The 17,585-nt window shown below is 39.5% G+C and overlaps 1 protein-coding gene across 1 annotated transcript in view; it reads right to left on the reverse strand.

The window, feature by feature from the left end:
- Positions 1-17,585, reverse strand: part of LOC117409447 (intermembrane lipid transfer protein VPS13A-like) — a 144,028-nt gene that overhangs the window by 23,355 nt on the left and 103,088 nt on the right. Inside the window, exons 69-70 of the mRNA XM_034905427.2 lie at positions 884-969; positions 567-690 (exon numbers count right to left, since the gene is read on the reverse strand). Of these exons, the coding sequence (XP_034761318.2) occupies positions 567-690; positions 884-969 (210 nt within the window). The remainder of the gene's footprint in view (positions 1-566; positions 691-883; positions 970-17,585) is intronic.

The following is a 17,585-nucleotide window of genomic DNA, read 5'->3' on the forward strand; positions in this document are numbered from 1 at the left end:
TGTAATGGTTTTAAATCAATTAATATATTTGTAAAATAAGTTATATTAGATTGTTTTGCAGACTTAATGTAAAGGTGCCAATACTTTTGTCATGAACAAATATTTGAAATTGCTTAAGTGCTTTATTTTTTTTTGTATCGGCAGCAGTGTGGAGTAGTGGTTAGGGCTCTGGACTCTTGACCAGAGGGTTGTGGGTTCAATCCCCAGTGGGGGACACTGCTGTTGTACCCTTGAGCAAGGTACTTTACCTAGATTGCTCCAGTAAAAACCCAACTGTATAAATGGGTAATTGTATGTAAAAATAAATAAATAATGTGATATCTGTATAATGTGATATCTTGTAACAATTGTAAGTCGCCCTGGATAAGGGAGTCTGCTAAGAAATAAATAATAATAATAATAATAGTATAAAGATTGTTTGTTAAACTACCAGGAATTGTATATTTTGGGCTTGTATTTATCTCTTTTTTTTATTACCTTATATTAAGTGTAGGGTGCCAATACTTTTGACAGTGACTGCACACCTGCAGTACAGTATATAATGAAAGACATTGGAATGCACTTACCTTTGCTTCAATACGTAAGCGTCTGCCGTCAACTACAAGTGGCTCTTTGGTGAACTCATCATAACAGTATTGCCATTCACAAGTAAGTTGTCCAAATGTTCCTTTTGTAACAAAGAATATGCCACTAGAATAATAAGAACAAACACATTAAGAGTGTACTATTTTTTTAATTTATAAAAAACAATCCTTTTCATTAAAAAGTATAACATATGTTACCCCTCAAACGTTTTTAAATGTAGAAATCAAACACTGTACGTTATATTAAAAATAATATATTTCCTTATCCACTGCCAGAAAATTGAAAGTAAATGCATTACCTTTTTGTGATCATGAAAAAGTCTGTTTCATTCACATTGGCATGAGCAAAGTATCTGTATTTGGCAAACCTTCCATTTTCAATTTTCTATAGAAAGAAAAAAGACAGAATTGACATAATGTCATGTTAAAGGCACGACTATCAAAATGTTTTTGCTCAAAACATGACATTATTTTCAACCACATAGTTTAAGTGAAATAAAATCCATTTGTGGAGAAAACAAATTAATCTGAAAGTTCAAACAACCTCAAACTTGCAATAATGGAAGTTCCATTTACAGTCAAGGGCCCTGTAGCAGGGCGATTGCCCTGCACAAGTGGGAATTAGTGTTGGTGTAACTTGTATTGGGAAATGGGTTTATTTTGTGTGTCTTTTTGGAGTTGACTTGTTTGATTAATTGATTGTTTACAGACGGGCGCTCGTTTGAGACTTTGCTGCCTGCTGGATTTGGTTGAGAGGAGGGGCAGTGGATGATTGGCTGTGCCAGTCCTCAATCAGCAGGTGGGCGGGTCTTGACCGAGTGTCCGTCAGTTTAAAAAACATCCGGTGGCATTCGCTCTGGGCGACTGCAACACCATGCTACAGAGGGGAGCTGCGTATACTCAGGAGGAGAGCGTCCGCTCTGCACGAACGACAGCTATGCAACCCTGAAACCGCAAGCAGTGCTTGTGAAGGCAATGCCCAGCCAAGGATGTATGAAGCAGCAGGAGTCGTCGTATGAATACTAACCCATAAGTGGGTTAGTTTAGGGGATATTGATCCCAGGTAATGTATAGCGAGGGTTACGTAGTGTAGCCGGTTCCTGGAGCGGAACACCTCGTTTATAAGGCTAGCGCTCACCCTGTATGGCACCTTTTATTTGTAGTTTTTGTACTGTGTTTTATTTTGCCTTTTGTACAGCTTGCTGTATGTGTCCACTGTGCGCTACCATCGCCGGTAGCGTCACATGACCCCTTTGTTTACTTTGTTTGTATTAACAAATCTTGCACGCCTGTGCTGGCGTTTCAACTCCACCTCCCATGTCTCGCTGCATTGCCTAAGCAGCGGCTACCCACACATAAAAGATGAAAACGTCTTTTTGGCCTCTTCATTTTTATTCAGGGGTAATGTAGCGGACAGTGCAGTCAAATCAAGTTATTGTTGGATATTAATATACACTGTTCAAACTTCTTGGAGAAAGTTGCAAGTTAATGTTTTCTTTCTTCCCCCATCTCTTGGTCAAAGTTAGACAAATGCAGTTTTGTGAAGCTGAGTCGTAAAAATTCCTTTGCTTAATCACAAACTGAGATCTCTACAAACAGGCAGTTCTGGACATTGACGTGAACCTGTTCTCTTCCCCCCTCAAGGATGCGGAGAGGGGGGCGGGGAGCGTCAATCACGCTTGACTAGACAAAGGAACTCTGAGCGAACTGTCAATCATGAGCTGTAGGCAAGGCCAAGGAGTGGCCAGAGATGAACTGACCAGTGTTTAGGCACGTTGCGTGACTTTAAACACCACCATTCAACGATCCAATCAAGACGGGTCGAGGTTTAATAAAAAAAAAATGCAGAGAATTTGATCATTGCCCCATTCCTGAGTTAATTTTAATATAGAATAAATTGAGGTTGATAACATATTGTCAGTTTGGTAGATCACATCTAAACTAAATTAACATGGTAAAATAATGTTGGATTCCGTTCTGAATGGGAAGTTGAATTAATTCTCATGCATTTTGATATGAAATATGATTGATTACAGCGCCAAGCGAGTATGAGATACTAATGCAAAGTAGACACTTTGTGTGATTAGCCATAATTAATATTAGTATATTAGCCATGTATGCTAATAATGTTGTTGTCGTTGTAATTGTTTGACTAAGAAATCAATGTACTGTATACTATTTACGAATATCTCTAACCAATCGCCTTTCCTTTCTGTAATTATTCTTAAATAAAATCTTGTTTTACATTTCTGACACTTAGGGTGAATGTCGATTATTACACTATGTAACACAATTTTTGTTCCTGGGTAGTAAGTGTTATTTCCTAATTGCTTCTGCCTCAAAAGTATAGAAAATGGCTATTATTCCCCACAAACTTTGCTTTTGTGACCAGGACAGTGATATTTTGAAATTTACCTATTTCCAATGAGAAAACGGGTGAATTTGTGTCTTTTCGTTCACATAAAGTCAGAAAAAAACAACATATGAATCCAAATTAACATGTATTTATACTAAAGTAATACAAAAATGACTACAAAAGATTTAGAAGTGAGTAGTTTTTCGAGATTTACGATTATACTGTAAATCACTTTCACGAATCAGCCCCCAAATGTAGTCTCCCATCATGTTCTCGTTATACTGTCCTTGGTAGTGGCGTTCAAAGTCCAGTATATCCTGGTGGAAGCGCTCGCCTTGAATTTATCAAGATGAGCATCAAGGATATGGACTTTGAGGGACATCCTACAGCACATTGTGCCGTAGTTCTTCACCAGAGTCTCAACCAGCTCCACATAGTTTTCGGCCTTGTGATTTCCCAGGAAGCCCCGAACCACTGCGACAAAGCTGTTCCAAGCCGCTTTCTCCTTACTAGTGAGCTTCTTGGGGAATTCATTGCACTCCAGGATCTTCTTTATCTGTGGTCCGACGAAGACACCAGCTTTGACCTTTGCCTCAGACAGCTTAGGGAAGAAGTCTTGAAGGTACTTGAAGGCTGCCGACTCCTTATCTAGAGCTCTGACAAATTGTTTCATAAGGCCCAATTTGATGTGCAGTGGTGACATCAGCACCTTCCGGGGGTCCACCAGTGGCTCCCACTTGACGTTGTTCCTCCCCACAGAGAACTCGGTCCGCTGTGGCCAGTCCCGTCTGTGGTAGTGTGCCTTGGTGTCCCTGCTGTCCCAAAGGCAAAGATAGCAGGGAAACTTGGTAAAACCGCCTTGGAGATCCATCAGGAATGCAACCATTTTGAAGTCTCCTATGACCTTGATGCCAACTCAGAAAAATGCAGATATGTATCCACTTAGGCAGCTGGAACTAAACTGAACTGGTGGGCTTAAGGCCCCTGTATTTATACTACTATTTATATTACTGGAAAGTTCTAGAAGTTACTCCAAGTTTACTCAGCACTGAATCCATCTGGAATGTTCTGGAAAATAGATACATTTCAAAATATCACTGTCCTGGTCACAAAAGCAAAGTTTGTGGGGAATAATAGCCATTTTCTATACTTTTGAGGCATAAGCAATTAGGAAATAACACTTACTACCCAGGAACCAAAAAAATAAATAAATAAATTTGTTACACGGTGCTATCAAGGGAATTTGGGTTCTACATGATGCACTCATATATATATATATATATATATATAATAGATATATACACACACACACACACACACAGTGCCTTGCAAAAGTATTCAGACCACTGACCAATTCTCTCATATTACTGAATTACAAATGGTACATTGAAATTTCGTTCTGTTTGATATTTTATTTTAAAACACTGAAACTCAAAATCAATTATTGTAAGGTGCCATTTGTTTTACGTTGGGAAATATTTTTAAGAAAAATAAAAAACTGAAATATCTTGCTTGCATAAGTATTCAACCCTCACACATTAATATTTGGTAGAGCCACCTTTCGCTGCAATAACAGCTTTAAGTCTTTTGGGGTAAGTATGTACCAGCTTTGCACACAGTGTCAGAGTGATTTTGGCCCATTCTTCTTGGCAGATTTGCTCCAGGTTGTTCAGGTTGGTTGGACGACGGTTGTGGACTGCATTTTTCAAATAATGCCACAGATTCTCAATGGGAGTGAGATCAGGACTTTGACTGCGCCACTGTAGGACATTCACCGTTTTGTTCTTGAGCCACTCCAATGTTGCTTTGGCCTTGTGCTTGGGATCATTGTCCTGCTGAAAGGTGAATTTCCTCCCATGCTTCAGTTTTTTAGTGGACTGAAGCAGGTTCTCTTGCAGTATTTCCCTGTATTTTGCTCCATCCATTCTTCCTTCAATTTTAAAAAGATGCCTAGTCCCTGCTGATGAGAAGCATCCACACAGCATGATGCTGCCACCACCATACTTCACTGTAGGGATGGTGTGTCTTGAGGCATGGGCAGTGTTAGGTTTGCGCCACACATAGCTCTTTGAGTTTTGGCCAAAAAGCTCTATCTTGGTCTCATCTGACCACAAAACCTTTTCTCACATCGCAGCTGGGTCACTCTCATGCTTTCTGGCAAACTCCAGACGTGCTTTCAGATGGTACTTTTTGAGCAACGGCTTCTTTCTTGCCACCCTCCCATACAGGCCAGTGTTATGCAGAGCTCTTGATATGGTTGACTGGTGCACCATTACTCCACTCCCAGCCACTGAACTCTGTAGCTCCTTCAAAGTGATTGTTGGCCTCTCTGTGGCTTCTCTCACAAGTCTTCTTCTTGTTTGAGCGCTGAGTTTTGAGGGACGGCCTTTTCTTGGCAGTGCCTGGGTTGTATGATGCAGCTTCCACTTCCTGATTATTGATCCAACTGTGCTCACTGGGATATCCAAACACTTGGATATTATTTCGTACCCTTTCCCTAATCTATGCATTTGTATTACTTTATCTCTAACTTCTGTAGAATGCTCTTTGGTCTTCATTTTCCTTCAGATTCACAGCCTGACCAATGATCCTTCAACAGTGGGGTTTTTATCCAGAAAATGTGACAACAACTTTAATGGTTCACAGGTGGAGGCCAATGGTAAGGTAATTGTGTCCTCGTTAGTGCAATTTCTTTCATCGGTGTAAACTGGGAGCTTCCACAGCACAGGGGTTGAATACTTATGCAAGCAAGATATTTCAGTTTTTTATTTTTCTTAAAAATATTTCCCAACATAAAACCAATGTCACCTTAGAATAACTGATTTTGAATTTCAGTGTTTTAAAATAAAATATCAAACAGAACGAAATTTCAATGTACCATTTGTAATTCAGTAATATGAGAGAATTGGTCAGGGGTCTGAATACTTTTGCAAGGCACTGTATATATATATATATATATATATATATATATATATATATATATATATATATATACACACACACACACACACACACAGTGCCTAGAGTAAGTATTCACCCCCCTTGGACGTTTTCAGTTTGTTGTGTTACAACCTGAAATCTTGATGCATTTAAATGGGATTTTCTTTCCTTTGATTTACACAACCTACTCAACGCTTTCAATGTGTGAAAAAATGGGGAGGTGAAAAAACAAATCAATTAAAAATAAAAACCTGAAAAGTCTTCATTAGATAAGTATTCACCCCCTTTGCCATGTCACTCCTAAATAAGCTCAGGTGCGACCAATTGCCTTCAGAATTCCACAATAAGTTAAATGGAGGCCATCTGTGTGCAATAAAAGTGGTTCACATGAATTCAGATTAAATACACCTGTCTGTAAGGCCCCACAGTTGGATAGTGCATTCAAAGCAAAGATACTACTATGAAGACCAAGGAGCTTTCAAAACAACTCTGGGATAAAGTTGTGGAAAGGCACAGATCAGGGGAGGGGTATAAAAAGATATAAAAGGCATTGAATATCCCTTTGAGCACAGTCAAGTCGATGATTAAGCAGTGGAAAGTATACGGCACCACCCAGAATCTGCTTAGAGCAGGCCGTCCTCCCAAACCAAGCAGCCAGGTAAGAAGGGCATTGGTCAGAAAAGCCACCAAGAGGCCAATGACAACTCTGAAAGACCTACAGCGTTCCATGGCTGAGATGGAAGAAACTGTCCATGTATCAACAATAGCTCGGGTACTCCACAAATCTGGCCTGTACGGAAGAGTGGCAAGAAGCAAGCCATTTCTGAAAAAGCCCATGTAAAAACCCACTTTGAATTTGCAAAAAGGCATGTGGGAGACTCTGAAAATATGTGGCAAAAGATGCTGTGGTCCGATGAAACAAAAACGGAACTATTTGGCCTAAATGCAAAGCGTTATGTCTGGCACAAACCCAACACAGCACATCACCCAGGTAACACCATCCCTACTGTGAAGCATGGTGGTGGCAGCATCATACTATGGGGGTGCTTTTCATCGGCAGGAACTGGGAAGCTTGTCAGGGTAGAGGGCAAAATGGATGGAGCTAAATACAGGCAAATCCTTGAGGAAAACCTGCTTCAGTCTGCAAAAGACCTAAGACTGGAATGGAGATTTACCTTTCAGCAGGACAATGACCCCAAGCACACAGCCAAAGCGACACTGGAGTGGCTTAAAAACAAGAAAGTGAATGTCCTAGAGTGGCCCAGTCAAAGCCAGGACTTGAATCCGATTGAGAATCTGTGGCAAGATTGGAAGATTGCTGTCCACCAACGATCCCCATCCAATTTGACAGAGCTTGAAACATTTTGCCAAGAAGAATGGGCGAATATTGCACGATCCAGATGTGCAAACCTGGTAGAGACTTAACCCAAAAGACTCACAGCTGTAATTGCTGCCAAAGGTGGTTCTACCAAGTATTGACTCAAGGGGGTGAATACTTATCTAACCAAGACATTTTTTTTTTTTTTTTTTTTTTTCATTAACTGTTGTTTCACAATAAAATTTATCTTGTCTCTTCAAAGTGTTGCATAGGTTGTGTAAATCAAAAGGAAAAAAAAATCAAATTTAAATGCATCAAGATTTTAGGTTGTAACACAACAAACTGTGAAAACGTCCAAGGGGTGTGAATATTTACTATAGGCACTGTATATTGGGCAGCAGTGTGGAGTAGTGGTTAGGGCTCTGGACTCTTGACCGGAGGGTCGTGGGTTCGATCCCAGGTGGGGGACACTGCTGCTGTACCCTTCAGCAAGGCACTGGTCCCTGGATAAGGGCTCCTGCTAATAGATTATATATATATATATATATATATATATATATATATATATATATATATATATATATATATATATATATATATATATATATATATAAGATTCTTACATTTTGGCATCCCTGGGTAGGCGACTAGAGACTTACTTATTTTTAAATAAATTGTATACCTAACACACTACATGACGTTTTCCTGAATCAATTAAACCAAAAATACCGGTTTTGTTGTTCAAATACCGGTTGATGAATATCGTAATATACTGGTATATGAGTATTATCGCACACCCCTACTATTGGCCAAAAGTTATAGCCAAAAGTTTTGCATCAATATATAGAATTAACTAATTTTGTTTCAAATGAATAATGTTACGTTAACATATTGAATTACATACTGCTTTGTAATTTTCCATATAATGACAAAAAACTGACAAATTATAAACATGTGACATTTGAGATTTTGAAATCTAACATGAAATACTGTACTACTATTGACTTCCGGTAGACTTTTGCGACAATTTTGTAGTTTATTTGTACATGATGTTAAATAAAAGATGCAAATTGTGTTCATATAGATTATTATTATTATTTTTTATTTTTTTTAATTGTCTCAATGCTAAAATTCTAGGCAATGCAAAACCTTTGGCCATAGCTGTATATTGAAAAATACATATTCGTGTCAAATGAGATTGTTAGTTAGTTTGTTCAAGAAGTTGTATTTAGTAACTACAAATAAATTGCAAGAAATATGCAGTGTTTTCTAATCCAATTTCGCTATGAAACCGAGTATCATTGTGTAACGAGCAGGATTTTTCAATCTAGCTGTATGTATTTACTTTTATTTTTAAAGAAGCTTGTTGTATGGTAAGGTGTACTGTATGAGAAACAAATTTGAGATGTTATTGTATATGTTGTATTTGAATGAATTGTGCAGGTATTTGCATACTGAGGGAATACAATAACAAATAAAAACTGCGGTCTTTCTGTGCCGTTTGTCATTCAAACGAAAGTTTTAAACATAATATTGAGAAAAATAACAGGAGCTTGTTGACGCTGTAGTGCCTTCTATACTTTCTTGTGTGCTGCAAAGGAAATGTGTGATCATTTTTAAAATTATACGTATAGATTACGTTTACAATTAGGCATGCTTAAAGTTCAAAGGTAGAGCACAGCACACAGTCACAGTCACGATAAAGAACCAAGAAGTGCAGTTAACATGTTTTATGACTGGTGAAATACAGTTCAAAGCGGCTACAGTATGTCCATTGTTTTGCCATTTCAAATCTAAAACAAAGGGATTTACATAATCTCTGCAAGTAAGAAACTGCAGTGTCCAGGGTGAAAACACAACACAAAATAATAAATTAACATCCAAAGTAGCACTATAGCATTACAATGTTCAATACAAACAATGGTGCCTAAGTTACAAGCTTTGCAGTGTCAAAAAAAAAAAAAAAACACCTGATCCACGTCTTTGTTATCTGAATTGAAAATAACCCTAACCCTGAATCATTCAATGCACAGAGCAACTACTTCTAAGCAGTTTTTTCTATTCACATGAGCCGTGATATTTCCCCTTTGGCATTAAAGACCATAAATGAATGGTGAAAATTTGAGTTTGAGCTAAAAGTTGGGTTGTTGACTCGGCAGAAGTCGTCATATATATATATATAGTGATAAATATGGCCCCAGGTATTTAGCCTCCCCCATACCCAGAGTGCACTTATCTGGGTTAGCCATAAAACCAGCCTGCCAAATGAAGTCTAAGACCACCTGAACTCGGAGTAGGTGACTCTCCCAGTTTGGACTCTGTATGACCACGACATCAAGATACACCGCGGCGTACTCTCTGTGAGGTTTCAATATCTGGTCCATTAGCCACAGAAAGGTGAAAGGCATCACTGTATATTGATACAGGCTATCCGGGGTACTAAAGGCAGTTTTCTCCTTGACTCCGGGAGACAAAGGTATTTGCCAATAACCCTTGGCTAGATCTAGGGTGGTAATGTAACGGCCCTTGCCTATGCTTTCCAATAATTAATCTATTCAGGACATGGGGTAGGCATCACATTTTGAGACTTCATTCACCCTACGGAAGTCATTACACAACCTCCAGGTGCCATCGGGTTTTGTTACCATTACTATTGGGCTTGACCATTCACTCACAGATTCTTCCATTACGCCCGCGGCCAACATTTTCTGGACCTCATCCTTTATGGCCGTGCAGCGGCACCCTATAGGGTCTCATGCACACTTTGGCTCCTGGAGGGGATATAATGTGGTGTGAGGCGAGGTGTGTTTTCCCTGGTATTCCCGAGAATACCTGGCGATTCCTGTATACAAATCTTTTAACCTCATGCTTCTGGGAGGGGGACAGTGTTTCTGCCATCTTCACCTCTGGTGTTGGGAAGGTTCTCTCTGGGGTTGACGCTACCAATGCTTCCCTTTCTTTCCAATGTTTTAACAAGTTTACATGGTACACTTGTACTTCAGGCTGACGAACCCTATAATTCACCTCTCCTAACTTTTCCTAACACCTCATAAGGCCCTCTCCACTTAGCTAACCCTTTACATTCCACCGTGGGAACTAACACCAACACCTTATCCCCGGGTGAAAAAAACTCTTACTGTGGCTTTTCGGTTATAGCTGTACCTTTGTTGCTCTTGTGCTCGCCGTAGGTGTTCGCGTACTATGGGGGTGACCGTGGCTATCCTCTCTTGCATGGTGTTCATGTGTTAAATCATACTGTGAAAGGGGGTGGCCTCGTGTTCCCAAGTCTCCCGTGCAATATCAAGTATCCCTCTCGGATGTCTGCCATAAAGCAGCTCGAATGGTAAGAAACCCAACGACTCCTGGGGTACCTCCCTCATGGCAAACAGTAAGTGTGGCAGCATACAGCCCCAATTCTTCCCATCCTTGTCTATTACCTTGCGGAGCATAGATTTCAACGTCTGGTTAAACCGTTCCACTAAACCATCCGTTTGTGGGTGGTAGACCGATGTTTGGATCTGCTTCACATACAACAGGGTACATAAATCTTTAAGAATTCGGGACATGAAGCGGGTTCCGTGATCTGTCAGGATCTCTTTGGGCAGCCCAACCCGACTGAACATCAGCCATAGAGCCTTAGTGATGCCTTTGGTGGCCATGGTTCTAAGGGGTATAGCTTAAATGGAGTCTCAATTATTGGGAGGGGTATCAGTGGGCTTCTAAAAGCCGGTTTCAGGGCAGTTAATTGGCACTCTGGGCATTCTACGCAATGCCGGCTTACCGCAGTATGTACACCGGGCCAGTAAAACCGCTGCAGAATCCTATCACAGGTTTTCATTTCCCCTAGGTGTCCCCCTAGTATGTGTCCGTGAGCTAAATTTAAAACCGTGGCCCTATATCCATTAGGCACCAATAACTGCTCAACCTCTTCCACCCTGATTTTGTCAATTCTATACAATAGCCCCTCTTTCATTGCAAAGAGGGGGATATTTTACCCTCAACACCTTAAAAGGACCTCCCCATCCACCTTTTTTATGTTTGCCCTCGCATTTTGCAATGCGAAGTCCTGGATCTGAGCAGACCCGAAGTTTCCGGGGTTGGGTTCTACGTTCCCCAGTTCCAGGGCCTCTATCTCAATGAGACCCGGGTCGTTCTTTACCAACACCCTGCTGGTACTGGCCCGTTCAGGAACTGGTTCACTTTCCCCTACTTCTCGTACTGGCTCAGATCCAGGTTCACTTGTACCAACTGGGAAAACTATTTCCTGTAATGCACCAGCCATCTCTAGGATAGGGAATGAGGTCACTTCCTGCTTGCCAATCTGTATTTCTAGGTCCGAATCTTTATTTGGCCCTAACTTCGAAAAGTTAGGAAAGTACCTGCCGAATATTACATCGTATGGCAGTTCGGGGACCACCCCCACCTCATACTCTAGATCACTCTCTGATGTCTGTAGGGTGACCAGAGCTGAGGGGCACGAACGGGTGTCACCATGAACGCATGTAATATTCAGCTTCTGGTCTTTCTCCAATTTGCGTTTGGGGCTAATACCTCCTTTCCCTCTACCTTTACTGGACACACATGGGGGTGATTCAATTTACCATAAGACATAGCAGTAACCACGACGGGACAGGCATAGTATACAGCATCATCACTTTCTCTTTCTCCCATATTACAGTCCATAGCTTCATCTGTTTCCGGACAGTAAACTGCAATATGCCCCAGTTTGTGACATTTGTAGCATGTTACTTTGGGTAGAGGGGTTGGATTCCATCTTCCTCCTCCCCTGTTTTCACCTCCCAACATTGCCCCCCAACATTATCCTATCCCCCAGTAGCCATTTGTTCGTTTAACCCCCCAGATGATTGAACAGGCTTACTGGTTTTGTAGGGATGGGTGAGTCGGGAGGTAGATGGTCCAAAATCCTGCTGCTTGTCTTTCGCCACTGCTGTGAAGAATCTCTCCACCAACGTCACAAGTTGATCCACGGTTTTTGTGTCGTTTTGCCCGACCCAGCGTCAAACTTCCTTAAGCAATCCCTGCTGAAATTGGTTGAGGACTACGAGCTCGACAATGTCCACCATTGTCCGCTCTTCTGGCCGCAACCACTTCTGGGCCAGGTTTATAAGGTCAAACATCTGCAACCTTGGTGGCTGTTCTGGGTTATACATCCATTTGTGGAACCGGTGTGCTCGTACTGCATCTGTCACCCCTAAACGATGTAGGATTTTTCCTTCAATATTTCGTAGTTTTGGGATTCCGTAAAGTCCAAATTGAAATAGGCTTTCTGGGAATCACCAGAGAGATACAGCGCTTAGCAGCCCAGCCCACTCTTCCTTTGGCCACTTTTCCTGTTCAGCGGTTCTTTCAAAAGTGGTTAGGAATGTTTCCACATCATCCTGTGGTGGCTTTTCTGCAGATACTGATTGGTATGCCGTCGGCCTGTTGCTGATGTTTGGCCCCCGACTTTCCACCAGGTTTTCCATCCCTTCCTTCAGTTCTTTTTCCATCCAGGCTTGTTCCCCTTGGAGCAACCGATTAGTATGCTGCTGTAACACCATCGCTTCTTGATGTATGCGTAATGCCTCCTGTGGCGCTACCTGGTGTACTCGCAGACTCTCTTGCTGTGTAGCTACTGTCTGCAGCAAAGCTTGCAGGATTGGGTCCATCTTGGATTCCGCCATTTTGAGCATTACATCTTTTTGATCCAGAGCAGAAGTTGCACCTGGTTTTCTAAAAGTATTTGTCAGAATCTGGAGGTGCATATCTAGCAAGAGGCAATGCAGGTATGCAAAAGAGAAGTAAGATACAATCTAAGAACTGTCCAATATTTGAGAACTACATTGCATTATTTACAAAGAGAATATAAAAAGTTGTAAACTGCAAGTATACTTCTGCCAAAATAGGATAGTATAATGGTAGCAATAGTATACTAAAACCAGACAATTTTGACACAAGTATAATTGCAGTATACTACTTTTTTGTAAGGCATGATATTGGATTCTGATTCAAACTTCTTTATACCCTCTGTTAAATGTTGAACACTGTGGGAGGAGAAAAATAACAAAAATGAAATAACAAATGTGCATGCATTATATATTAAAATGTGCAAGTATCGTACATTAAACATACAAGTCAAATACTAAATACAGTACACCCTCACTATAACAACCCTGTTTGGGTCCAAAGTCTTTTGTTCGCTATAGTAAAAGGACAACCCAAAACGAACAAGCTGCTGGAGTAAGTTAAGGAAGTCACCTTGGATAAAGTTATTAGCTAAATTATGAATAATAGTACTGTTTTTATTCTTTGATTTTCTTTATTATTACAGTATGTGTTACTAATACCACTTGTAATAATAATAATAATAATAATAATAATAATAATAATAATAATAATAGCAATGAGATTGTGTGAATAAAAAGTAGAATTACAAGTACAGTACCTATTTGTGGTGTGCTGCATCCAGTATTCTGGCTATATCCTATTTGTTAAAGAACACAGTACAACCCCCCCCCCCCCCCCACCCCAAAAAAATGCATTAACAAGTTTTATTATTATTATTATTATTATTTCCTAATTAACAAAAAAACAAACAAAAAAAAAAAAACCACACATCACTGTTGCTTTGCCGTGGCGGTTGCATAGAGCTGTACGAGCCAACATCAGCAGCAGTTTGCTTTTTTGCTATTTTTTTTTTTTAAATCAGTATTTAATCGTATAATGAAGGCCATATAGTGAGGATGTAAATAGTATATCTACACTCGGCTGACGGTTTGGACCCAAGACTGTTGCTGCACTCGGGACTGTAAGTTACAAGCAAGCACCATACATTTAAAATACAATTACCGGTACATTTTATTAATCACATTAAAGAAATGAAAAAAACGACGTTAACATGCTACGTTTATACACACCATAGGGGCTACAGGAAGCGTTTTTTTTTTTTTTTTTTAAATCTGAGTCAGTGATGATAATAACTTGTTTTGTAGTTGTATTTATTTCCCCCTGGGTTAGGAAATAACGTTAACGATTTAATAAAGGTAACAGCAAGATAACAAAATGTGAATCTGGGTGAGCAGAGTACAGTATCTTGTAATTCCAGTTTGTAACTTTGTTTAAAAATCATAGCCTTCAATATAAATTTATATATTTTGGCTGTCGTAGTGTCGATTTTGCCCTTCGTTTCACTGGAGCAGACAAGGGCATGTGACATATACCAGTGTGCTGACTGGATACATTCTCCCATGATACTAGTAAAATTCCAGACTTTTTCAAGACTTTCATAACAGAGACATGGTTTTTCAAGCATTTTCAAGCCCTGGAAATCAGTTTGGCATTTTTCCATACTTTTTCCAGACTTCCAGACTCGTGTACGAACCCTGATTAAAAGCAGGAGACACATGTACAAATATGTTTACAAACAACAAAGTTCAGTGTAAACAAGGGAAGGACCTAGTTTAATATTCCATAGTTCCAAAAGCAGGTCAGTAAACAGGCAAGGGTCAGGTACACGTAGCAGGTTATCCACACAAAACAGGGTCAGGCCACAAATCGGGTAATCAGAAAAGTCCAGGTCAAAACTCACAGGCATTAGTAACTCAGTCTCGCACAGGTTTTTTTTTCTCTTTCTCTCTCTCACTCTATTCACAGCACAAGTCTCCTACTCCTTCACTATCTTAATGGGGCTGTCCCTTTTTGTAGCATACAAATGCCCCATCATTGTGACATCATTTCCATTCATGGGGCTGTCTGGGAAATGCAGTCTCCCCGGCTCTGCTATTGTTTCCGGTAATGTGAGGCCATAGTTTGCCAAAAAACTTGCCCTCACGTGCTTCCCATTAATCTTACTCGTGTGTTTTTGGGGCTTGAATACAGTACATTTACTGACAGTTAATGAAAGCCTATCAGATGGTGTAACAGGGAGAGATCTGGACTGGTTGTCTGACGCATGCACGATGCTGCAGGAAGGGGGGCGGCAGTCCCGTGGGATCTGCCTGCCAGTCATGGCGGTGACACAGAGAGGTGGGGAAGAGGGTGTGTGCGCTGGGAGGCGGGTTTTAGTGGGATTGCTGAACCTATAAATTAATACTCTGCTGTTTCCTCAGATCTGCCCCTTTAGACCTGTACAACGAGCAAGCGGTTACGCTGCACGGCCAGACCAGCTGACGGACGGGAGAAAAACCATCCACTGAGAATCTGAAGACTCTGTTACCCAGAGCTTGCTGCGCCGGCTGCTCTTGGCTGGTGTCTTTCTGACGTCACACGCAGCTTTTAGATAAACACCTTCTCCAAACCTTGCAGCGCAGCACACATTTTCAACGTGCTATATTTTGTCTGGATTATCAAGTCAGTTTAATGTAACTAATTAACATTAACTTTATTGTAAAATTATACATCACTTGTCACAGATTTAATACATTATGTTTGTTTAAATAATTTATTTATTTATTTAATATAGTGTTGACAAGGCTATTCACGGCTTCATTGTATAATGATAAAATGTCATTCGCCTCCGCTAACAAGGTGGCAGCTGTAGTTTTAGTGGTTATTTGCATTACGATGAACAGGTCACTCATGATCTCTGCATCGTCCCTTTGGTTCACAGCCGCAGCCAGCCTCCCGCAGTAACATTTCAAAGCTGCGCTGGGCTATGCAGAATCTGCACAGATTTCTGTGCAGCACTGTACAGAACTGCGGAAATCTAAGAACACGACCAATGTCTCAAATAAAATTAGCACAGACCCACGACTGCAGCAGGATAGCCTATTTATTGTCAACGTAGTTTTATTTAAACAAGTTATAACAGTATTCCAATTTTCTTAGGTAAGTGAAGAAATCTTTTTTTACAAACTCCACGTGTAATAATCATCGAAGCTTACTTGTGCAATGTCATGACGTGTAGCTATAAATCCAATAACATGTTTTAGTATTAAAACACATTCTTTTTTGTTATACATATTTTATTTATCCGGTTGAAACAATAAACAACTAATCTCTGCTCTTAAATAATAACCTGTGGTACATGTTTTAACCAATTAGACCGATCATTTCCAATTCTATTTACCATCAGCTAAACCAAGTATTTATTTATTTATTTAATTTTATACATTAAAATGTTTTAACAAAATACAGCACCACATCATTTTGAGCAAATAATAGATCTTAATACTGTTGCAGTATAACATTGAGCGTACAACTTTGTTTTATTTTTTTTTGTCTTTATATAAAAGAAACGTACCGAGTTATTTGGCATAGTAAAATACTAAATATCAAATGTTTAAATCATTCCATGAAAGGAAATGTGATTTGTTGGTTTCATTTTTGTGAATTACAGTAATTTAAGTGATTTACATTAGTCTTTTATTGCTTGCATGATGTACTGTATACCGTGATATTAAGGTTACCACGGTGTTTTATTTAACGGTTATCGTACTGTGCAAATTTTATACCGTCCCATCCCTATGTTGTAGCAGCATTTATACAGTTGGGTTTTTACTGGAGCAATCTAGGTAAAGTACCTTGCTCAAGGGTACAGCAGCAGTGTCCCCCACCAGGGATTGAACCCACGACCCTCCAGTCAAGAGTCCAGAGCCCTAACCACCACTCCACACTGCTGCTCAGTTGACAAAGTTGACAAAAAACAAAAACAAATTGCCAGTGTGATACATTTTTTCTTGGAAATCATTGCTTTATCATTTGAGCAACAAATAATTTTAACATTGTATTTAAGAAACATGTTATTAGCTTCTTGTACATACATGATTTTTGCATGAAAAGCAACACATTTTTACATAACAAGCATAAGTATGGTTAGTCACATGAACAACACAAAAGCTTGCACATGAGAATTAACAAAATGCAAAAAGCTCATTTAAACCAAGGCAACAAATAAAGGACAAAACTGTCAACATAAACGGCTATCTACTGTAGTAGGATAATTATTATTGTTATAATAATAATAATAATAATAATAATAATAATAATAATAATAATAATAATAATAATAATAATAATAATAATAATACTTTTAATGCCAGGATATCAAATTACAATTCCCTGTGCTGCAGTCAGCAAACAGGTAAAAAGCTGGTTAATAGAATTACATTAATAAAAATGTCACTTTTGCTTATAAAGACTACTATACTTGTGAATTAGTTAAAATATTTAAAGAAAACCCTTGTATAGCACCCAGTCCTTTGTAGGCTGCTGGAATTCAAAACATACACTGCAAGAGGACTAATGAATGACACACACTGGTTATAATTAGGGCTTCTACTTTTCGGTTTTAACCGATAAAAACCGACAAAGCACCCTTGATACAAAAAAAAAAATTATATAATAATAATAATAATAATAATAATAATAATAATAATAATAATAATAA

This window comes from Acipenser ruthenus, chromosome 2 (assembly GCF_902713425.1).
Source record: "Acipenser ruthenus chromosome 2, fAciRut3.2 maternal haplotype, whole genome shotgun sequence".
In the NCBI taxonomy this organism is placed as follows: domain Eukaryota; kingdom Metazoa; phylum Chordata; class Actinopteri; order Acipenseriformes; family Acipenseridae; genus Acipenser; species Acipenser ruthenus.